This window comes from Eschscholzia californica, unplaced genomic scaffold (assembly GCF_041429995.1).
Source record: "Eschscholzia californica isolate CP2 unplaced genomic scaffold, dmEscCali1.0.p SCAF_3, whole genome shotgun sequence".
Classification (NCBI taxonomy): domain Eukaryota; kingdom Viridiplantae; phylum Streptophyta; class Magnoliopsida; order Ranunculales; family Papaveraceae; genus Eschscholzia; species Eschscholzia californica.
In genome coordinates, this window is record NW_028238420.1 from 37,881,233 (window position 1) to 37,905,668 (window position 24,436).

General features: G+C 35.3%; 1 protein-coding gene, 2 long non-coding RNA genes and 1 pseudogene across 7 annotated transcripts; 2 read left to right on the plus strand and 2 right to left on the minus strand.

Annotated features, from left to right (window-relative positions):
• Positions 1–1,262: 1,262 nt before the first annotated feature.
• On the plus strand, positions 1,263–2,424 carry LOC147550035 (uncharacterized). Its single transcript, XR_015237189.1, has 2 exons — positions 1,263–1,334; positions 1,893–2,424. It is a non-coding gene; the product is annotated as an uncharacterized LOC147550035 (long non-coding RNA).
• A 5,002-nt stretch (positions 2,425–7,426) lies between these two features.
• On the minus strand, positions 7,427–9,523 carry LOC147550036 (uncharacterized). 2 transcript variants are annotated; one of them, XR_015238053.1, is made up of 6 exons: positions 9,046–9,523; positions 8,874–8,962; positions 8,583–8,755; positions 8,178–8,315; positions 7,918–8,064; positions 7,427–7,574 (listed from the first exon to the last, which is right to left on the minus strand). It is a non-coding gene; the product is annotated as an uncharacterized LOC147550036 (long non-coding RNA). The 2 variants fall into 2 exon arrangements; XR_015238052.1 differs by having other exon boundaries at positions 8,874–9,523.
• A 6,013-nt stretch (positions 9,524–15,536) lies between these two features.
• Positions 15,537–16,824, plus strand: LOC147550037 (putative F-box protein At2g36090 pseudogene; annotated as a pseudogene). Its single transcript, XR_015237800.1, has one exon. The product of XR_015237800.1 is annotated as a putative F-box protein At2g36090 pseudogene (transcript).
• A 459-nt stretch (positions 16,825–17,283) lies between these two features.
• On the minus strand, positions 17,284–23,238 carry OTLD1 (OTU-like cysteine protease family protein). 3 transcript variants are annotated; one of them, XM_086669766.1, is made up of 10 exons: positions 22,924–23,238; positions 22,701–22,763; positions 21,745–22,625; positions 20,683–20,844; positions 20,208–20,285; positions 19,023–19,101; positions 18,785–18,930; positions 18,565–18,630; positions 18,283–18,460; positions 17,284–17,713 (listed from the first exon to the last, which is right to left on the minus strand). In XM_086669766.1, exons 3-10 carry the CDS (start codon positions 22,423–22,425, stop codon positions 17,484–17,486), a joined length of 1,620 nt encoding a protein of 539 aa, XP_086525892.1. In that variant the 5' UTR covers positions 22,426–22,625; positions 22,701–22,763; positions 22,924–23,238; the 3' UTR covers positions 17,284–17,483. The 3 variants fall into 3 exon arrangements, with proteins under 3 accessions (XP_086525892.1, XP_086525893.1, XP_086525891.1); XM_086669767.1 differs by having other exon boundaries at positions 22,935–23,213; XM_086669765.1 differs by having other exon boundaries at positions 21,745–22,763; positions 22,935–23,238.
• Positions 23,239–24,436: the final 1,198 nt, after the last annotated feature.

Consider the following 24,436-nt stretch of genomic DNA (forward strand, 5'->3'; position numbering starts at 1 on the left):
AAAAAACACTTTCAACAGAGGCAGTTGCAATCGACAAAGTTAGTGTTCGGTGAAACGAGCATTTAATTCTTGAAGTTCCATATCTATAACGGTATTGAAAATCACCACTTGATAGTGATAAAAGTTTGTAATTTGTTGTACATTCCTTCTGCTTCTCCCTTGAACTATGTACGAACCATTAAGATTAACAACTTCAATATTATGTTTTTCACAAAAAGTAGAAACATTCCAAACCAATGATGACCACTCATAGTCTCGTACATATTAGATTCTAGCTTTTGATGATTAACAAAACTCATGGCAGTCACAATATCTTGGTCTTTTCTTTGTAGTACTTGTGACCTATGCTTTAAAAAGCGGCTATTAGCCGATCGACTAGGGCATGAAGCCCTAATCGATTTTACAACCCGACTGATTTGGCGACTTTACCTGCCTAGCACTGAAATGACTAAGAAGTTAGGCGTCGATATCATCCGCTCAAACCAGTAACCTAGATTTTGGAAAAAAAAACTGATTTTGAGATCTTTTAGGGTTTTTTGTTACCATTTGTGTCATTTTTAGTTAGATTTTCTCTGCTATCTTTATCAATCTTGTTGATTAGTATAGAATGAGAAACAAGAAGAAGCAATTTTAAAGAGAAAATCAGATGAAAATAGTTGCAGCAACATCAATTGAAGATAAAAGAAGAAACTTTAGAGAGAGAATTAGAGGAGAAGAGTGAGAAGTTCAGCAAAAGTCTCGATCTCCTTTAATTTTGGGTTTCCTTCTCAATCCCTTCATCCCTGTTCTTCCTTATCAAACTGATCAGTCTCTCTCTCTCTATCTCTATCTCTATCTCTATCTTTCTCTCCCGTGTATCTCTCATCTCTTTTTATGTTAAGTCAAAACACCACGTCTCCCTTCTCTCTCTTGGCTGGCACTAGAACAAAGATACTTTTCTTTTCATCTTTTTTCTTTCAATAAGTCTATAAAGACCGTCCAAATCAAACCGTATAGAAACCGTCTTCCACCTTGTACAAAAGGACAAAAATTTACAAAGGGTCCCACACTTTTCAAATGCTTATTAAACTAATGAGTGGTTGTTTTAATTTAACGGAAGTAGGAGCATGCCGTTATTGAAAATCAATCTCGACCATTGGTTTTCAATGGTTAAGATTTAAATTTCAAAAAGCACTTTTATCTTTCTACAGCCTAAACACACCCCTTCCTTTTAACTTTACTCATTCACTCTCATTCAGTAAGAAATTTTTCTTCTCCAAAGTTAGTAACAAACCCTAGTGGAGAGATTAACCAACTATTCTGGGAGTAACACTTACTTGCATCAATTTCTCAAAGTTAGTAACAGTACTTGAAATTATTGAAGTATATTTTTAGATTTAATGTCTGAAATAATTTAGGGTTCCTTAAATTACAAAATCATATATCTTTCTAGATTCAGGGTTTGAAATCATTTTGAGTTTATGAAATTACTAAGAATTATGTATCTTTTAGCTTTAGGTCTGAAATAATTTTGGGTTATGAAATTACTAATAATGATGTATCTTTCCAGATCTAGGTTTGAAATAATTTTGGGTTTATGAAATTACTAAGAATTATGTATCTTTCTAGATTTAGTTTTGAAATAATTTTGGGTTTATGAAAATACTAATTGAAGTTTGCACCAAAGGTAATTTATGTTATAAAAAATTTAGACTAATTTCATTTCTGCTTAACAAATTATAAAGTGGAAGATACAACTGATTAATATAGAGTGGAAGATGAGTATGGAATTCTAAACCTTTTATTTTGTTATGACCATAGCCCCTTAAATTACTAAGAATTATAGTTTTCTTCAAGTTTATAGGCATGGAGATTAAGACTCATATATAACTAATGTATCTAAATATTTGCAGGTTGCACAAAAAAGTGGAACATGAGTGGATTCAATCATGGTTTATGCTATAGTTGTAGAGATCCCGGACATGATTTGGTTTCGTGTCCGAGAAAGAAAATGTGTCCGCAATGTGGAAAAGGTATAGTTCAATAGTTTAAGGTGAATAAACATTCTAAAAATCATGGTAGGTATTTCTTCAATTGCTCACGACATTGCAAATATTTCGAGTGGGATGAGAGCGAGGCATCTGGAACTAAAAACAATGATGAAAAGATATCAGTTGAAACAGAAGCGAAAGATGACGAAACTACTCAGCTGGAGCGTATGTTTGAAAATCTAGCTCAAATAGCTGAAAAGAAAGATTTGAAGATAACAACAACCGTCACAAAGATTGTTGTGTCAATGAAAAAATAGTAACTCGTAAAGCTTGAATGTGTATTAGTTACCTCTAATGTGTTTGAAAGTAGTTTCAATGTAGTCTGAATGGTGGTGTGACATCAATTTAAATGTAATCTCTGTATTTTTTGTTATTAAATTCATGAAATCTCATTGCATTTTGTTTGTTATTAAATTCATGAAATCTCTGTAGTTTTTCTCTACTAACAAAACCCATGAAACAAAGTTCATGAAGTCACTGTATTCATGAAGTTCATGGAACAAAAGCTCATGAAATTTTGAAAGTTCATGAAGCCAATGTATTTTGTTTGTTAACAATTATTCATGAAGTCACTGTATTCATGAAGTTCATGGAACAAAAGTCTTAAACGAAGTTTATGGAAAGAGCGGAAAAATTCATGAAACAAAATTCATGCTAAAACGTCTTACAACAAAATTCATAAACAATTCTTAAAACAAAATTCATGAAATCTTGAAAGTTCACTGGTCATTGTCATGAATTAAAATATAAATGTTTCAAAATATGCCAAACACATAGATTTGGGATTCTCTACCACCAATCTCTTCCTTCCTGGGACACTACCATAATCATAGATTTTGGAATTCTGTACCACCTGAAATTAAAAAAACAAAGTTCGGATTAAAACCAAGACCATGCCAATATAGATTTATATCATTTAGGAAGCATTTGACAAAAAAAAAAACAGATTTAAAAGTTTTTTACCACTCTATTTAGGATGCATTTGTCTCAGCAGCTCTCCAAAATTATAAAAAGGAGTCGCGGTGAATCCTACATTTTGAGTGACATCGAATCCTACATCTTGAGTGACATTGAATCCTACATCTTGTGGATCATAATGGTGACTTTCTTGTGTGGCATGGAGTTCTACATCTTGTGGATCATCACTCTTCTAAAATAAAATAGTCTTTAATTAATATACATGTTAAAATACATAACTAAAAATCAAATATGCACAATAACTAACCTTATTTTTCTTCTTGGTAGACACATTTTTCTTCTTTGATTTGGTGTAAAGTGTAGACTCTAACCGTTTTGTACGAGGTCGCCCCTTACGCTTAACACAATGTGGATCAAGTAAAGTTTCTTCATTAGCATTAGCACTTGAACTACTACCTACATTAACTCCGGACATTGAGGGCGGAACACCCTCTTTAAACAGAGGTATAGATTTTTTCTCATTCTCAACCCACTCAATATATCGTTTGCAACGCCGATCATCATCACATGATAAGTCGGCGAGTTCAGTAAATGCACGACATAGTCGATCATAAGTACGAAGATTTTCACTTAAATCCCAATCATCATATTCAATTGGGATCTTCGTATGTGCTCTTGTAACATCATTTCTCCATCTACGAAGAATATATTGCTCTGGAATGAAGTCAACACCAAGATCCTGCAACACCAATATAGAATGCCTACACAACATACCAGAACACTCGAACATAAAACAACTACAGTGTATACTACCATTTGTCTGATTGTAGTAAACCTTATACACCATTCTTTTCTTTTTACCATCTCCAATGACAATATCAGACCGTATGTCATGTACGGTAAACGCACCATCTTGATAACTATGTATGTCTTTGCAGTATAATAATTCAATCAACTCTTGCTGAAATACTTTGAATTTTTCAGTGGTGTACACTTGTTGGGCTTGTTTCTTAATGTTAAATCTAGTCACACATGGTATCTTGTGTGCGTATGACCTAAAGTCTGCCTCTGCTTCTTTTTGAGCTTTATCTCTCGGTGCACGACCATATTGTTCAACAAATTGTGATAGAGTTGTTTTAGCATGAACATAACCATCAAAAGGCATTCACACTTTCACTTCGTTGTGTAGTTGACATGCCTGCCCAGAAATTAGTTTTAAGATAAATTGGAACCCAAAGGTGTCTTTCCCCGTATAATTTATTCAACCATTTATGTTCATGTAAACCATACTTGTCAAGCATTTTTATCCACCCTTCTTCAAACTCTCTGAGGTCTTGTGAATCATACACCAAACACTGCAATGTAGAACTAATTTGATCTTTTTGTTTATTGCTACCAAATTTTGTAGGCAACTTCTTCAGAATATGCCACAAACACCATCTATGTCTAGTGTTAGGAAAGACTTCCACAATGGCATTTTGCATTGCCTTACATTGATCTGTGATTATTCCTTGAGGGTGACAACCATCCATGCAAGCGAGCCAGGTCTGAAACAACCAAACAAATGTGTTTGTGTCCTCATTTGAAATGAGACCACATCCGAATAAGATCGTATGACCATGATGATTTACACCGACAAATGGAGCGAAGGGCATTTCATACTTGTTAGTCAGGTAAGTCGTGTCAAATGCTACCACATCCCCAAATTCTTTATAAGCCTTTCTACTCTTCCCATCTGCCCAAAACACATTTTTCAACCTACCTTCTTCATCATGGTCCATACAATAGAAAAAATCTGCACTTTGCGATTGCATTTTCAAGAAATACCGTTGAACTGCAACTACATCACCTTTACCAAGGCGTAGTCGTCTAACTTGAGCTAGATAATTTTGGCAATCTTTCCTTGTTGCAGTTAGGTTTTCATATCCATGAGCATCTTCAACAATCGTGCCAAAATTCTTACATGGTCGAATTCCCGCTTTATCTCCTAATTCTAAAGCTCTTTTTACGGATGGTTTGATGTTTCTATTGCATTTATAAAATATAGATTTACTAGGACTGAGAGGGTGGTTGTGGTCAAGAAAAGACGACGTTACTTTCCATTTATCATCTCTTTCAAGCGTTATTCTAATCTTGACTTTACAACCTGTCTTGGATGAGGGTCTTGGTTTTAAGCAATTGGAAGAAGTACTTTTAGGTGTTCCTTCTCTACCACATGAAAATGTAACCCATCGTTGAACACCATTACAATCCTTTTTACTAGTTCTTTTCTTTGCCGGAAATCCTAATAAAAAAGCATATCTCTTAAAGAGTTCAAACACAATAGCAAGATTATTGTGTATTGTTCCTACCTTTAGTAGTTCTAATAATTCCAATTTGTTATATTTCAAAAAATTGACATCCATTTCACTTTCTACACATTCTTCTTCTATTTCACAATCATCTTCTTCACAATCATTTTCAGAATCAATATATTCCATAGAATCTAAACTATAGTGTATAGGAATTCCTTCCATATATTCCTCAAACAAAACAATAAAAAATGATTCACTAACCTTCAAATATGGAGAGAAGTGTGTTTTTCCAATAATTTGGGTGGGGATTGTTGAAGAAAAATCGATTTGTTAATGAATATATTCTTGAGGAAGCCAACGACAAGAATGAACCTCTCCACTAGGGTTTTACTTTCCTGGTGAATGAGTAAAGTTAAAGTGATGTGTTTAGGCTGTAGAGAAAGAAAAGTTATTTTTGGAATTTAAATCTTAACCATTGAAAACCAATGGTTGAGATTGATTTTCAATAACGGCATGCTCATTGTTCCGTTAAATTGAAACAGCAACTTATTAATTTAATAAGCATTTGAAAAGTGTGGGACCCTTTTTAAATTTTTGTCTTTTTGTACAAGGTGGAAAGACGGTTGCAATGCGGTTTGATTTGGACGGTCTTTATAGACTTACTAGGCATAATCCCCGCCCTACGGGCGGGGAAATGCCCTTTATGCAACGCAGAAAAGTAGACCGGATATTTGATCATTTAACTTTTCTTTGTTTCTCGCATTTTGTAGTTTTAACTTTTCTTTGTTTCTCGCATTTTGTCACAAATATCATGCATATGGGAGAAGCTTAATCTCCTTAATTTAGAATTTTTCTCCAACAAACTTGAATCTCAAATGAGTGGTACCAAAACATAGAGATAGACTATATATATTATTATTATTTTGAAAGCTATCATCTATTGGAATTTCAAAATTAGGTAGAAAAGTATATCAAGAGAAAACACAAGAGACTTATATGACATGAGCTAATGTAGTGGTTAAATTCCATTCAATGCAACTTCGAAGTAGAAAAATAAATCATGAGCGGAGTTAGGATTTTTGCCTCTTCCACCGTTACACAACCACCAAACCATCTTTTCTACCATGGCAATTTTAGAGAGATGAAGATAAATAAATCAACAATCGAATTAGGGCTCTGTCCTACTTTTTTCATTAGACAACCACCAAAGCATCTTTTTTACTACATAAATTTTAGAGAGAGAAAAAAAGAAGAGGGAGAAGGAAAGGGGGCTTTCTAGCGTTTCATTTTAGGGAGATGCTACAATGACTTAGAGGATGACATAATGACATGGAGTACACTAAAAACACTAAAAGACAAAAAAATTTTCAAAGTTTGACTACCGTGGGGACCCATTTGTTCCCAAATGAGGAAACATGTCATCTTCTAAGTACCAAATTCTAAGTTACTCTATCATTTCCCTTCATTTTAAGCCACATTTTACTTCGGTGGAAAACCTCAAATAAATAAACCCTTAAAACCTTGAATGCACTGAAAATTTAAAAACAATTAAACCCTTAAAACCCTGAATGCATTGAAAATTCAAAACAACACAAACAAGCTTCTGATCTAAAATTTCTGTTTTTGCCGCAACAAACCTGCCGTGTAGGCAAAAAAAAACTGAAGACAACTTTATGTGCATACTTAAGTACTCTCTACTATGTACAAAAACACAAAAAGACATAGTTTTTCAGTACAGCCCCACTTGAAAATAACCCACAAAGAAAAAAATCTAACAACCGAATATATGATGTGGGTGTCTGATTTTTAGAGTGATACGACATGGATTTCATTTATAAAATCAGAACTTATATTATATTAGAACCAAATAAGTGAAAAATGAGAAAATCGATACGACAAAAAGAAGTTCTACAACTTGGGTTTCTTCAGAAGATGAGAATTGGGTTCAACAGATTCATATGAAGAAATAGAAGGAATAACTTCAACATGAAGTGAAACAAAATCTGTTGCTCATGTAATTTAAGTACAATTAGAGCTTCTTTTGATAGTCAAAAACCATAATTTCTCACGACTTGTCTTGAGAGGCTGGACCTTTTTGTCTTTGAAGAATTAGGTAGACAAAGAAGACCTAAATCTAGAGAGTAAAAGCCACAATCTTGAAATAAAATATCTCAAATGTTAAAACTCACCTTAGTTAGAATGTATACCATTTGCTTTGCAGGTTTGAAGTTAAACTATGATTCCATTGATTTAGTTGCCACTTCTTTGATGTGTGTCCTCGCCAACCACTATCTTAAAAAAAATGGTTCTTGTTTTTTTTTGACTAAAATTCCTGAATTGACGAAGAGGGATGATGTGAGTAAATATGGGTTGTAGAATGTTAATTCACTACTGAACCTAATATGCTAGTGAATCCCAAAGGTTAACATATTATCTGTGGTTATATAGAGGCATTGCAAGGGTTTCAAAACACGATTGATAAGCAACATTTCAGCCAACTGTTAAATAGGCAGTCTAGATATTAACACTCAATATATCTTTTTCCATTCGGCAAAATAAGCAGTCACTCAAACTTTATAAAGGTCCAAAGCAAGGAGAACCTACTATTAAAATGATATAATTGTTGGAACGTATTACTAACAACTGCAACACTTGTGATCAAGACGTAAATTTACCTTTACAAGTGCCCAGATACTAAACTGAAGTTGTTTGTTCACTTTTGAAGCTGACACGCATCGATTTGCTTCCTTACAGGACCAAACTCAACACCTCCTAATGTTGTTGAAAAGTTAGTGACAATAGTTCCTCACCGAAGTCATTCCCTGACGAACAAATTTACACATATATCGTAAGTCTTCCAGTGAACCCCTGCAATGTAATACGTAAATGTAAAATACCAAAACAGTTGAAAACGAACTTTGTCTAAGAAGTTCACCTTCCTTAGTTCCCCCTTCGGATGTGTCACCAACCACCAGTTGTGGGATATCGTCATGGTCGTCCTAATAAGTTCTTGCTGCTTCAGTGACATCTGAAATACTTTGTTAGCTTCCTTAGTGGTCCAATTTGTCTGGTCCTATGGGAATGAAATAATCACCAAATAGTATGTAGTTAATACTATTAGCAAGAAATATCTAAGTTTCGACTATGATCGATTGGGGACCTCTTGTTCGTTAAAACGTTACATATAGGCAAATACCTATTTGGCTAATGATGTTGGATAGAAGACCTTCCAGTTTTGCATAACACGTAATAACCCATATTTTAGTTAAGATCGCAATAAATCAATGACAAATAGAACTCAGTTTCTATAAACAAAAATATAAAGTCACCGAGTGCTTACTTTTTATTTGATGAGTGCCACTAACAGTGTAAGCATTCACAGAGATGACTTGAAAGAAATAACTACAAGTACTTTTAGTACCATAACCATGCCACTAATCGACGAAGGAAGCCTATTCTTATACAATCACGGCAGGAAACCAGTTTACCATCTTTTGATTGCTATAGATTGATCTACATACATAACCAGAAAATAAAATGTCATTTGTATAGATTGATTTCATGTAAAAAAAACCACACCACATCGATTGACAAATTGAAATACCAAACATAAGATCAAGTAAGAACAAACCTGGCGAAATAACCCACATTCGAGTTGAGGCATTTTATCAAACACCTTGACAACAATTTCTTATTTACAAGATCTAACTCTACAAAAATCTGATGAAGCTCTGATCTAATTAAATAGGCAAAATGGAAAATCGGAAAATAAAAATTTATATCTTCTTTTATGAGCTTTTTACCGTTATCTTCTTTGTTGGTTCCAGTTCACTGAGTTCCTCGTAGAGTTTAAAATGCAGATTTTCAAATTCCTCATGATGATTTCGACAAATTTTTCTCTCTCCTGTGCACCACCATCTATGGAGTAGAAAGATGTTGCATAGGAGAGTATTAGATGAAGAAGAGTAAATGAGGAATTTACTTTTTTTTCTTTGATGAAGGAATGAGGAATTTACTTAGGAGCTTGTAACTGGAATCTTCACCCTCTTCAGACATAAAAGAGGGAATGAATAATGAAGCAATAGATTCACGGAGACGGAGGAACAGTGAGGAGCATCATCAGACATGAAGGATTGAACGAATTTGCAGATTCAATCAAAGAGACAATGAAGGTGTAGGAAGATAGGTGAAGAGTTTTGGCGTTTCAGTTCAAGAGAAAGAGAGAGGCGAACATCATGTGGGCGTTAGATTACAATCAAATCAATTATGTCCCAGTCTATATTAATTATGTCCTAGTGTCATGTCCATGTGTATAAATTTATCCTAGTCACATTGCCAAATCATAAGATAAATTAATTGTGTCCTAGTCACAAGGATCTGTTTTGTATAATAGATTGTTTTTCTTTTATCAATACTATAAATATTTTAGACTATTGAGGAACCTATATGGAGTATTAGTTTTTTTTAGCTGAAAATATATTTGTATATAATCTATATAAATGAATATAATACATAATATATGTATATAATATATTTTTTATTATATATGTAATTAATATTATATAAAATGTATATAATACATAATATATGTCTTAATATTATATAATATCTATATAACAAATGACATAGATTTTGGTGCCATGTCATAACTTGCAATCATAAATCTCATCCGTCAATATCTATAGTTCAATTTTCACCATTAGATTTTTCCCCACTAATTTAACTACCTCTCAACATATAACTCCCCACTTATTCTTAAAATAACTACCTACAAATTTCATCTTAAATTTGTGTTGGTCATGTTAATATTGAGGCAAAAAATAATTTTATTTTGATTTTCAAGAGACGAATTTAGTAGGAATTTGATCGACACTTCTTTTTGTTGTATGATTTTAATTTGTCTTCATCTACTAACATAATCGACAAATTATCCCGTGGCGGAGACACGGGCTATACCCTAGTATATATATATATATATAAACCGATGAAATGCGACTGGTCCCGTTGTAATCTCGACTGGTAGCTAGGCTCGGGTAGGCCGACTAGTCCTGATTTCTGACTTTTCGAGCATAGCTTGTGACTTTTCGAGCATGGTAGATGAATTGAAGTTTATAGGATTTATGATAGATGAATTAAAGTTTGTAAGGGTTTATGGTAGATGAATTGAAGTTTATAGGAGTTTAGGGTAGTTGAATTGATTATGTATGAATTTAGGATAATTAAATTTAATAATTTCAAAAATGAAATTTAAGATGTGGGAAGTTGGATTTGAACCCAATATAGTAAAGGACACATATATATACAAAATAAATAAATTAAAATGACTCGAACCCATGACTTAACCTTCGTGATGAATTGTAACCAGTGTCTTAACCACTACACGAAGGCCGAATACCTCAAGGTAAGTCGTCCACAAGACACACTGTTAGAACCATTAAGCTATGCTCTAGTTTTTGTCATCTCCACACACGCACAACTTGATATACAGTTAAGGACACACATATATACAAAAAAAAATTAAAATGACTCGAACCCATGACTTAACCTTCGTGATGAATTGTAACCAATGTCTTAACCACTACACCAAGACCTAATTCATGTCATTTGTAGACATCATTACATACATAATTATATATACCTACATATATAAAAAAAAAGTATTACTATTACGTACGTTTTTTTTTTCGGGAGGATCAAGGGGTGCGCGCACCCCCATGGATCGCCCCTGTTTGGAATAAGTATATAATTTCGGCTCACCCGCGGGTCCCAACGTGGGTCCACCCCTGGGGAGGAGAGGGTGAAGAAGAAAAAAATGTATTTTTTTTCTTTTAAAATCTGTAACGACCTTTGCCAAAGAAGATGTGGTAGTGGAAGTTTGAAAAAAAATAAAACAAAACAAAATCTTTTCTCCAACCAAATTTTTGTTATCTTAAAAAAAATGTCCACCCTTAAGCAGCCTTTGAAATCCCAATATATAAATTCATCAACTTTTAGTTGTGAATTTTGAAATATACATCTATAGATGAGTTCAATATGCACCCATTTAAGTTTTAGCCTTTTTATTTCTAGCCTCAAACAAGAAACACTTACACTTATCTAAATCAACTCCACTAATATAACAAGTAGTATTGTAAGTGGAATTTGTAGATTTCCAATACAGCCAATTCAAAGTTGGATTTTAGTTTATTCATGCCACTGTTCTTGATTTATTTATGATAGAGGTGATGCTTTTACTTCCAATATTTTCAAGAGCAACTCCTCAAAACACCTTCCAAACTTGTTCTACGATTTTATATATACGGGATAAAAACTTATGTCCATTGTCCAATTTGAATCTAATCTAAACTATACAACTGAAGCTGTGAAGCATAATAATCAGAATAACAACCTTCCGTAATCTAGTAGATACAACAACCATATTGACTAACCTAAAAGCCAACCTACCTAGATTATGACATTCTTTGGACATACTCCTAAGTAGATCAAGATGATGTTAGGTGATAGAGATATATGCTTAATTAACTATTTAACAATTAGACTGGGGTTATCGAGCTTATCACATCTATGATGTATCAAACTATTTAACAATTAGGTGATAGAGATCAAGATGATGTTAGGTGTAAATAATGTTGTTGGCCTTTAGGGCATGTTCTAGTTGGGCTATAGGCCCGGTCCTGTTAGTGTTTGAGTGGGCGGTTATCGAGCTTATCACATCTATGATGTATCAAGTGCCAAATGTAACGACATACGTAGATCGTAGTCGACTTCCAAAAAAAAAAAAAAAACAATTAGACTGGGGTTGTATTTATCTCCTCTAATAACTTTCAAGAGACAGATTCAAATCTTGAATTTTCAGTGGCCTACAAGAAAAATTGTAATTGTTGCTATGGAAATTAGGGGGTAATCAACCAGATTCATTCATTTCCCCACATCCCAGATAATCTCAACATTGTAACTAAGCAGTCGAGGATAACAAAATGGACCCCACTTGACTATCTATAGTACGAAATTAATACAGACGTTTCGTTTACTGACATTAAGAGTTGTACCGATATTATAGTTTTATTGATATTATAGTTTTATCATTGATCATGATCATCAAGCCAAATTCATGGAAACAAAAGTGTCAACAATCTATGGTAGAACCAGCGAAGAAGGTGAAGCAAAAGTTATTTTATTCAGTGTACGATGGGTGGTTGTAAACGACTATAAACATATCATTACAGAAAGTGACAATAAAAGTCTTATCCAACATTTACACGATTTTAAAAGAATGATACAGTGCAATCAACAACTCATATTCAACTAGTAAAAAACCTTTTCAACACACCAAAAAAAAAAATTAAGAAACCTCATTCCACAGTTCAATAGCATCAATTCTCCTACGTCAACAGAGCACAAAATAATCCATCTGACAAGCTAGCAAAATGGACAAAAAAAAAAAACAGGCAATAGATTCTAAAAATACATTCCAAATTTTATTTCTAACATATATTGTAATCGTACTTTTATATATTAAAATTATTCTCTTTTCAACAAAAAAAAATTAGGGGGTGCACTGGATAGAGATATTCCTGGACACTTATGGCCGAAATGTTCGTATACATTTGTCAAGACATTTTAAGATATTGTGTCCCTCAACACAATATCTTGTAGACATTTCAAGACATTTAGTCTGTTGTGTCAATAAATGGTTAGTTGTGACCAAAACAAAATGTCAACAAATTGACTTGACGTGCACGTGGCAATTTCATCCGCACATACAAAGAGCTATCATTTGCTAGAATTAAAATGGAGGTGGACTCGACCGACCCCTGACCGAGAGGTTTCTTTTTGTTGAACTTACTATGAAAGGAAAAAAGAAAACAAAAAGAAACTAAACAACATCCTTAATAAAAGCCGGGAGGGAGTTCCAAATATTCTATCGTTGATGCTTCTTTTCCCACTTAGCTAACGCATCCGCTTTTACGTCGATTGATCTCAAAATGTAGGAGAATTTGATGTTAGTAAATTCGCTTTTCAAGTGGAGGATTTCGGCTAAGTGCTTCCTGGATTGCCATTGAGTGGAGTAGATTTGATCTTCCAAAAAAGAAATAACGTTGAGGTTGTCACTCTCTATATGGACGTGGTGAAGTTGAAGATCTATAGCCCATAGGAGAGCCGATTTAATTGTTAAACATTCGCATTCTTCCGCATTTTGACCTCTGACTGTATTTGCGAGCGCTGATATTGAATTTGACTCCACATCAAATATAATGCACCTGATCCCTGCCAGTTCAGCTAAGTCTATGAAGGATGCGTCCGTGTTAATTTTGAGAAATGGTGTCGATGGAGGGCTTCATTGGTGTTGCTTTGGTTCTTTGCCTTTAGTAATAATCTTCAGTGGGACTGTTGAGGAGGCTTTGATTTATTGAATGGTCTGAATATGAGATTGTTTTTTTTTGCTGAGAAGCATGTTTCACACCTGACTTTCCAAATAAACCACATAATTTTAGCATATAAGTTCGTTAGTTTCTCATCTAGATCCTTCCAAAGAAGAATCTATTATTTTACCGAAGTGAGATGTTTCGTCCTGACCGAACGGTTGTAGAGAGATCGGTACAAGTCTCCCAAGCACCTTTAACTCTACTATAACAAGCAAAGACGTATATCCGAGTAAGTTTTGTTTGTGACCCCCTACCTTAACCAGAAGATAGAACATGGTGTGAGGTTTGTCCTTCCCGAGTAAATGGTGATTATGCGGAAGGGCAGATAATGCAAAAGATTCACTTTTCCAATTGGAATTGTTACTAACAAAATATATAATCACGTTTAACGACTCTTACCTTGTACGATCATTCGACATGGATATTCATTGACAGCAGACTTACCCCGTCTCACAATCTTCTAAGTATCACACAGGTTTACTCTAAAATATACTTAAATATCTACTAATGTTGTTCATGAAAATAAAATGTTACTAAATGATTGTGATCTCGTATCCCAAACGATAGTAGAGACATTAACAACATTATTATTACCATGTGTAAGGACAATTAACTACTTTTACTATGTTCTTTAATTAAAATGTAACAAATGTCTTCCTTTTGGAAGACATTCTCTTCTAAAAAAATTCCAAATTTACTTTATAACAGTATGTAGTATTAAAATATCTTGTAGTGTCTAGGAAACTAAAATTTTATAAATGTTTGCAATCTCGTGTCCCAAACTAATAATACGAATATTAGAGATTAAAATATTCTAAATGAATGATAGATGCATTGATAAATATTCAAAAATATTCCAACTAAAAACAGAGATATTAGTAGATATTTCATCCACTACACCCCACCGCCCCTTACTTAAGCATGAGTTTATAAGATGAAAAGTACTGAATAAACCTAATAATAGCATATAAAAGAATACATAATTAGACCCTACCTTATATACATCAGCTAATAATGCAATTATATATCTCATATAATATAACAGTAGTTAGTAAACTCTTTAGCTTGATATGATTAACATAAAAAGTAGCTATCTTATTTGTTCCCATTTTCAATGTAATGACGTAAAATGAAATTTGACCCTTTCTTTATTGAAAATTTGACTAATTTCTAGTTAATACTTATCTTAAGAATAATTTCTTTTTCAAACTGTTTGCATTATTTATTCAACTTATGAAGACCTAGTGGCTTCACTTGCCCGGTGACAAGTAGCACTAATCTATTATAAAGTTTCCTTCTTGTCCAGATATTCATTCAACTCTTTTAAGGAACGTGAAAAATACATAACTCAAATATATAGAACGAAAACTTGCGTACTTGTATGTTAATTGGCTAATTGTGGTGAACTTATCATGTGAGAGAGATATAAACACAAAGACATACAAAATTGAGAAATTTTAATACATGATTATAACACTTAACCTAGACTCGCTAACCGTATTAAGATTTTCTCAATTTTCAACTGTATTAATAAATATAATCTTGCCCCACAATTAAGTTTGGCGGAGTCATCTTATTCACGCATCAAACTGTCAATTGAAGATGAAATTTATGTAGACAGAGTTCTCAATTGGCAAACGCCACAAACTCAATTAGATTTTTATTATCGAAAAAGATTTGATTGGATTAAACTTTGGCTTGAAACTATTTTATAAATATTATCCATTAATATTTTCCTCCACTACCCTCTTTAGCAACCTGATCCAATTACTAAAGAAGAAGGTGACAGAGTGAATATTGACTAAAAAATAACCCAAAAGACATTTTCTTATTTAAATTAGTTTCTCCCTCCACATCGTTCACGCAGGAGGTCACGTCAGCCAGATGGGCCTACCGGAGGTTTTGGAGCAACAAGCAAGGAATACATTTTTGTATCCTTCCCTATATATACCGGCCTCTAACAAAAAATGGGCATCCAAAATTCCAAACCGATTTTGGACGAAACAAGACTAACTTTTTAGAGTTCCAAATGGTTTATGCGGCACCACCACCAAACACAACAACCCCGACAGTTTCCGATCAAGTTCAAGACGATGGTGAAGCCACCACCACAATCTCCGCCATCCACGACGACGTTCTCCTCACACATATTCTCTCTCGCCTCGACGGTGCAACCTTAGCATCCACTAGTTGCGCTTCTTCGGAACTCCACTCTATTTCCACCCAACAAAATCTCTGGTCTAATATCTGCCATAACACCTGGCACTCTACTCTTGATGTTCGTATTCAAAACCTAATCTCAACTTTCCCCAATACCCATCGTTCTTTTTTCTCCGATTCCTTCCCTCTCCTCTCTCATTACCCACCACCCAAAAGTAATCAAATCAATCCACACCATCCATCTATTCCAACCCCACCTCATGAAATAATCTCAGCCGTTGATCTTCACTACAAAAACAAATTAATCTTCTCAAAAGTTGAAGAAACCAAAACTCAATCAGATTGGTTCCGTTCTTCACCTTTTCAAATTGATCTTTTAGACCGGAAAGACGTAATTCCAACAACAATTAATCACAACAAAGATTTATTTCAAGGTTTGACTGAAAATTTGACTTTGAGTTGGATAATCGTTGACCCAATCGGACGGCGAGCTGCTAATTTATCGAGTTGGAGACCTGTTTCCGTCCAACGTCACTGGTTATCGGAAGAAATACAGGTGCGATTTGTGACAGTTTTGGGTGGAAATAGTAAAACAACGACGGAGTTTGTTCAGTGTGGGATATTGGTGGCGTTTGGTGGGTACGAAGATGGGAATATCCAAGTGAAAGAGGTGAGTTTAAATGTTGAGGATATGGATGGAATTAGTTTGAATGGGAAGGATAGTTTGGAGATTTTGCAATTAGCTATTGGGTGTGGGGAGAGGAAAAAGGGGTGTATGGAAGAGAGGAAGGAGAAGTATGAAGAGTATTTGAAAATGAAGAAAGAGAGAGAAGACGAGAAGTTAAGAAAAGAGAGAAAGCTGGATTTTATGTGTATAGGTGTAGTTGCTTCTGTTTTTACTGTTTTCTTGATGGTTGTGTTATACGTTTAGTGGTGTTATTTTTAGTTTTTACTGTTATACAGTATACAAAAGTAAAGAAAATAATCTATCTTTTTCGTCCTCCGTACAGTACCAACCAAATCCGGAGACCTACTTCACTCTGCAAGATCAATGATTAACGAATTTTAACGTCATCCCCGCGTTTGTGGTGAGGCGAGGCAAACACTGGGAACCAAACACAGTAAATATTGCTCCCACTTGAAGACTGCTCCATGATCCCCCATCCAAGACACGGGAAGCCAGAGCATAAATCAGGTGCCCGACCTAGACGACTCTAATGCTAAGTTGGTACTTCCTTCAAACATAATCTGTGTTATTGCTAGCAACATAATACCCAAACAAAGATCCTCGGACACAAAAGGGCCCATGTAAGAGAGAAGGTGTATTTACTTTTCTCTACTGCTTTACCAAAGTTATTATAATCCATAATTTTAGTTAGAAAGCAAAAGCTTATAAAAAGCTTCCATTTCAGAATTATAGCAAAAGAGGAAACAAAACACAATTAAACAACAGTGTAGTACTAACAGAAGTTGTTCTACTTTATTAAAATTTATTTATTGCAACTGGGTTGTGAGACTGCCCTCAGTTTTAAATTACTAGTAGATGATGATTTTTTATCCTCCTACAATTAATTATTAATTATATAATGTAAAAACCCTAGAAGAAGCATAGAAGCTAAAAGTGAATGATTTCCTACTCACTCACTCCACTCCACTCACTCAGTAGCCTTGCCTTTGTGTCTGCTGGGGAGGGTACTAGTACTGCCAGTCTCCAACAAGTAGACAACCATGGAGTCAACATCGTCACCGAATAAGCTGTACGCCTCCACCGCCTGCAAGTAACTGAACCCCATCGATAGCACAATCTGCATACTCTTACTCAGCACACTACTACCATCCCCCTTTACCTTCTCCTGTCCTCCCTTTGATTCATTCTTCGGTGATCCTGTTTTTCATCAAATAGGCAAACAGAAAATGTCAAAATTTTGGAACTCCTTTTTAACATGAGTTAAGCTTAGTTGCATCTAAACTCTGAATCCCAAGTCCTGCAATTTTTATTGATCTCTTCTTACACAACACAATTGAAGACTCATAAGACCTGTACAACGCAAAGTGTCGGGATAGACACACCCCTCTAAAGCAATTTTTAAGCTAAAAACTTTCCTTCAGTTTTTCATGTTTGTCTTTTACTCTTCGATTCCAGATTTTCGGAATGTTTGCTACTTTATCTATAGCTCATGCATTTGACTTGGATTAATTTTGGGCCCATTTGAGTTAAATGTAACGTGACCATTGTCTGAAATAACCTAAAATGACTCCCCTCCTAACCAAAACAAGAGAGAGTCGGACAAATCAGATTCAGACAGTAAAAAGACAAACCCCACTTAAACTATCAAACAGGGACCAGGGACGAAGCAGAAGAGATACATGGAGTATGTAAAACATGACGCACGGAATGAAGTATTTGGCTAGATTATGATTATGAACATAAAACAAAAGAATGATAGAACTCACTTGCTCCAGAAGATGAAGGTTCCGCACTAGTAGAAGTAGAGGACTCCCTAAAGCTCAGCTGCTGCTTAAATTTGTCATCAGCAAGATACTCAGCTCGTGAAGCTTCCAGTACCATACGCTCCATTTCCTTCTCAGTCAACTCAAGGTCCGAATAAAAGCGCCCCTCGGCTAGAAGTGCCTGCATTCAAATGATTCAGAAAACAGCAAAACTGAAGTTGCTAAAAAATAATATAATTAGGGTAAGAGTAAATAGTAATACTGCAAATAATTAACATTAATTACATTGTCTATCTGTTGATCTTGCTGAGCTTTTATAGCAGCTTTTATCTGATCCCTGTTGATGTTCGTCTGTGGAAAACGAAAAACATGACAGAATTTCGATTAAGAAACTTTACTCAAAGTAACAATAAGAAAGGAAACAAGTGACATACAATATCATCATCAAGTGAAGCATATGAGAAACCAATCATAAGAAAATAAGAAGCAATAAGCACAGACTTACCCCCTGAAGAGTGCTAAATCCAAGGCCAGCACCAAGTGACAGTCGGCGTGGGTCGACAAGCGAATTATAGTGGTTTCCATGATGATAACTAAGCCGAATAGGAGGGTTGTCCGTATCGTAGCTTCCATGGAAGGTGTTGATAGGTTCTGCATTAAGTAGGTATTTCTTAAGAAAGTTAAGAACAAAAATACATGTATTTCTATCATATGACCAGTTTTGGGAAGATTTAGAGTAGCACCTGTGCTGTAGGAATAAATATGGATCGGACGATTATAAATTTCAGATATAGCCTGTATCTCAACATTGTTCCCATAAACCTGTTGAAATTAAACAAAAGTTAGCTTATTTATAAACGGAGGTGTATATAATGATCTTGAGGGGGAGCATAAGATTTATTGAGGGTTGGAACGTAACATTATCAAGAATGGGATAGATAAACCGCAACCTGGGTTCATGAGAGGTTAGTGACCCATTTAGAATCAACTGAAGTTTCTAGGCTATAAGTTCGATGATCACATGCATAGGACAGGTTCCATGCAATTTTTTCTTCAGAAGCTCTTTGCTAAACTAGGTTGAAACCCATGGTTGTTTTCAGTAGCCACAACAAGAATTCAAATACAAACTTATAAAGATCCTCTAAGGTTCAACTCATAAGACAGATAACTACCCAAGGTCACCAGATTCGCTGGAACCCCCTGCGAACCACGATCTGGTTCGCGCGTATCCTTTTAGGGTACGTTTGCGAACCAGATCGCCCGATCTAGCGAACCGATTCTCATGAAGAATGGTAGGAACGCAATCGAAATTTTTTGGGATGAACACAATCGAAAAATGGGAGAATTAGTTACAAATACAATTTTTAGTGAAGAATTTTGAGAGAAATTTTATATTAATCGAATTATGTACCGAATAGGTATACACGTACCGGATACACTCTAATAGGCGTACCGTGTACCCGTTTTCGTACCGCGTACCGCGAATCTGGTAACCTTGTAACTACCCTTCAAGATCTCTTATATATTCCTCTTCATATAAGAATTTGATGTTTCAAAAGACAAATAAATACATATCCACGAGTCCGAAGAGCCAAAAATTCTTGAACAGAGACTAACAACAAAACTAACATGATACGACCAGTATCACAAGCAAGTTTCTAAAATTACATACAACACATGCTAAATTCCGTTTTCAGAGTCTCCATTTCTTTTATTTCCAATATAAACAAGCATAATTTTTGAAGACGTGGAACTGTTTCAACAAGTTTGTTTCCAAGAGTCAACCGAACCAAAAAATGAAGATTGTGTCCAAACTCCAAATTTGCTTACGCTACAATGTTTGACATCTTCTAATTTTGAATTTGTGTAACGATTATCGGTCAGAAAGTGGAAGAAATCAAAATTGTATATTAGTGCCATAGACATACCTTGTCTCGCCTCTTCCTCTTACAATAAGATGTAAATCCCTCTGTTATAAACTGAGAGAAGTGATCCCTTTCTTTCTCCTGAAGTACGAAAGAAATATAGTTATTGATCTGGATGTTTATATAATAAGGGAATATCAGAAATACCAAGTTCACTTCTACATAATAGAGGCATTATCGGTAAATACAAAATTGAAAACAATATTGAAGTCATCTCCCAGTAGGAATTATCAGTATACACTAATTTATTATAGGTGAGTGAATCATTAATTTGACAAACATGAGTGTATATTCAACAACCATTTTGCCTAATCCACCTTACAACTAAGAATTAAATAGTTCAGTCCTTGGAAAATCATAATACCAATGAAATCCTACATTCCTGCTAACTGTCTGTGAATCAGTTGTTGCTTTTAAGGCATACAAGCCTACTAGTTCAAAATTAACTGCACCAAATAACCTAACTACAGATTTGTACCATATAGTCGATGCACATCTGTCTAGCCAAATCATATGCTTCAGTGTCTCCATAAACTTGATCTGCAACAGCACGAAATAGGCAATTTCCGTCCTCTAGCATGCGCTTCACTTCTAATCCTTTTACTCGTCTAATATCACGCTCAAATTGGTGTTCTCTCTCCTGGAACAAAAAAAAAGGTTAATGTTTTCATGCTAGATCGAGACAAGAACAGCACGAGCATCCCAAAAATTTCCTAATGAAAGAAGACTGAATATCCCATAAGAGTACTGTTTAAATTTCAAAATTTACATAAAACTACAATTATTTGGAACATGCACGTTAGATAGTACTTGCTGAAATGAAACACCAACACAGTTATTTTGTGTTACATTTGAAGTTTATAGACCATATTTGTTATTTCTTCAAAACTATCACATGACTACAATTATTTGGCACATACACGTTAAATAGTCTTCATAAATGAAACATCTAACAAGTACCAAGTACCGCTACCCAGAAAGAGTTTTTCAACTTAAGAGCCAGTAATGGTTCCTTAGACATTTTGTTCACCAAAGGAAAATACTTGATTCCATTCCTTGTTTCCGAATTCTTATTATACATAAACAGGTGGCAAAGGTAACTCCTCGGCTCCTCACTAATTGAGATTCGACTATATTCTGCACTAAGATCTTGGATTAAATTCCACAAGCATAGAACTTACACAAGTACATACATATACATCACCCTAAAGATACTCTTACAAGCTATAGTTTCCAAACCTACTCCTTCCCCTTGTCTTTGTTTGATGAAAGTGTCAGCTCTATAGCAATTAGCAAGTAAGATTCTACTTATGTACATATACATCACCCTAAAGATACTCTTACAAGCTATAACTTCCAAACCTACTCCTTCCCCTCGTCTTTCGTTGATCAAAGTGTCAGCTCTATAGCAATTAGCAGGTAGGATTCTAATTATGTTTTGCATTAAAATCAGGGACTGGATCCCCATAAGCTAAGATATGATAAACATAATAATAAATAATACCCAAAAACAAAGAGAAATATTAGAAAACAAACTTACTGCATCATCATAGGATGGCCTAAAACAATGGTTCTGCTCATCAGCACTATTATAACCCTCTGCTTCACCATAAGACCTGGGAGAAGAAGGCCGAGAACCCGACTTGGATGCCTGAGCTGGAACCACTGGCCAGGCCACTGCTCTTCTAGAAGGACCAATTCTCACAGCACCCGAACCACCAGAAACTTTCCTCGAACTCATATTCACTGCCAATGGTTTTGGGGGAGGCACAGGAGGTGGTGGAGGAGGATGTGAACTTTCAGCAGTAACAACATTCTGCGAAGAACCACCAGTAGTATTCTCATTGAAACCTGATTCAACCTTCTCTCTCGTAACCTTTTCGGAATCTGCCACGTTATTTTCTTTGCCAGCATTGTCTTTATCGACCATTTCGGCTGAACTCCCACTATCTTGAACACATTTTGGCAGGCAATCATTTTTTGTTAATGTCTTATCATCTCCACTACCAGGATACTCAACCAAATCATCTAAAACCCCTGGTTCTTGAATCTCCCCTTCGTGTTCATCTTCTTTCAAATTAGGAGAACTTTGAGGACCAAAAAACTGTTGTGATGGAGTAGCTGAAGATGAACCAGCCAATGAAGATGAACCAGCCAATGAAGATCGATTCTGGTTGGATGACGAACCAGAGGAACCTCTTTGAACTAGTATACGAGTCATATTCTTGCTTTTTCAAATCCAAAAAACGAGAAGTTCTCAAAACCCTAAATTCAACAGCTTATCGCGAGCTCTAGCCTTTGGCAAGGTAACCCCAATTCCTTGACTGAAAGATTTTTCACAGATTAGTGGTTTTTGCTCTTCACTAATCGATCTCTGCATTCCCCTAACAATTCTCATGAGACCCAAGAACCACTTCTCACCTGAAACAAGAAACCCCTCAGGAAATATTTCAAATTTAAACTGAATAAAGGTTCTTCCTTTCTGATCGATTTCACCTCAATGAACTAAAACAAACAATTCTCATCCAAATTCCGTATAGAAACCCCTCATAAAGCTTCCTGCCAAAACTCAAAACCCATCTATCAACACAAATAAACAGTACAAATCTTTTCCCTAAAATAAATCAAATTGACATACAAAACCAAAAGAAACCCTAAAATATTGAAACAAACCGAGCAACACACACAGAGAGAGAGAGAGAGAGAGAGAGAGAGTTACCTGATGAGTGCAAAGTTCTTGTGAAATCTGTAATAAGTAAATCGAGAAATGGTCAATCTTTGAACTAGATTTAGGTATCTATAATGAAGAAGGGAAGAATAACCTAGATGATTGATTGAAGGAGAAGAGAAAAGGAAGAGATAACTTAAAAAGGGGAAGATGAGTTTTTAGGTTTTTTTTTCCTTCGTTAAGAGGGTAAAGAAAGACCAGCAACAGTAGAAAGAGAAGAATACAATAGAGATTAAGGATGATGCTTTTTATCGTGGGAGCGAGAAGCACCGTTCTGTGATGAGGATTTAGACAGCAACTGTGTTCGCTTCTTAAACTTACACCTGGCAGTCTATCAAGTAAACTGCGCACGTGCATATATTTAAGCGTGTCAATATATTTAGGATCCGGCTAATGACACCCGCCCAAATTGCTATTAGCATCCAGGTGAGGAAATTGACCTTGTAGTCAATCTGTTTGACCCCAAACACCTATTAGCAGTCGAGTATAAAGGGACACAGATCGATCCGTATGGGAGCCACGGCAAGGTCTTGGACAGGCAGCCATCGCTTTCGTGTTTAGACCGGACACCCCGAGCCCTTGCTTAAGGTCTCGGCCTGGGTCATGTCTGAGATCAATTCCGGGGTATTTTTCTGATTTTGTCCCTAGACATGTATGACAAATTCTAACCTAATTTGGTTATTCAATGTTAGATCTAAATATGCCTTGCGGTTTAGAATTCGATGAACTGAAAATTACTTGTTTTGGGACTTCCTATTTCAGATCTTTATCAAAGTTCCATGGTGGTTCGTTGGCGTGATGATGATGATGATGATGATGATGATGCGAAACAGAAGGAGAAGAGACGAAAGAGGAAGAGGAGAAGAAGCAGAAGAAGAAGAAATTAGGGTTCTCAAAGGGGGTCAGGTGTCTAACCCAAACCGTACCCAATGCCTATAGGCGCTCTGCGCAAATAACAATTTTGGCGAGTGTTTTTGGCCCCGATCTTACATATTGCATATTCTTAGGTGTCATTTGACTACCAAAAGTATAAGTACTTTTGCTTGTAGTAGAAGTTCTTTTGTTTTAAAAAAGTAAAAAAATTTCAAAAGTATATTTGGCAAAAATGTTACTTATAAGTAAAAAAGTCAAAGTTAGGTTGGTAACACAATTTACTTTTGATAATTTTATTTTTCATTTACTCATAGAGATACTTGATTTTAATGAATTTATTTATGATTTTCACGATTCCTCTTGTATACGAAGTGGTGGTGATATTAGTAGTAGTGGTGGTGGCGGTACCTTGAAGGTATGGTTATGGGGTTTTGTGGTGGTTGAGGCATGATGGTGGTCGTAGAGGAATGATGTTGGCAGTGACGGTGGTGGTGGTAGAGCTATGGTGATCGTAGTGGTGGAGGCATGATGATGGAGATGGTGGTGGAAGTACGGTGTTAGTGGTGGTGGTGGACGTATGGTGGTGGTGGTGGTGGACGTATGGTAGTGGTGGTGGATAAGGTCTGTGACT

What these genes read in the sequence shown, in the direction of transcription:
- OTLD1 (XM_086669765.1), bottom strand. Translation starts at nt 22,425, where the DNA reads ATGACTCGTATACTAGTTCAAAGAGGTTCCTCTGGTTCGTCATCCAAC. An exon ending in AGATGTGCATCGACTATATG is followed by an intron (nt 20,286 to 20,682) that starts GTACAAATCTGT and finishes TTCGTACTTCAG; the next exon opens with GAGAAAGAAAGGGATCACTT. An exon ending in GATTTAGCACTCTTCAGGGG is followed by an intron (nt 18,631 to 18,784) that starts GTAAGTCTGTGC and finishes CGTTTTCCACAG; the next exon opens with ACGAACATCAACAGGGATCA.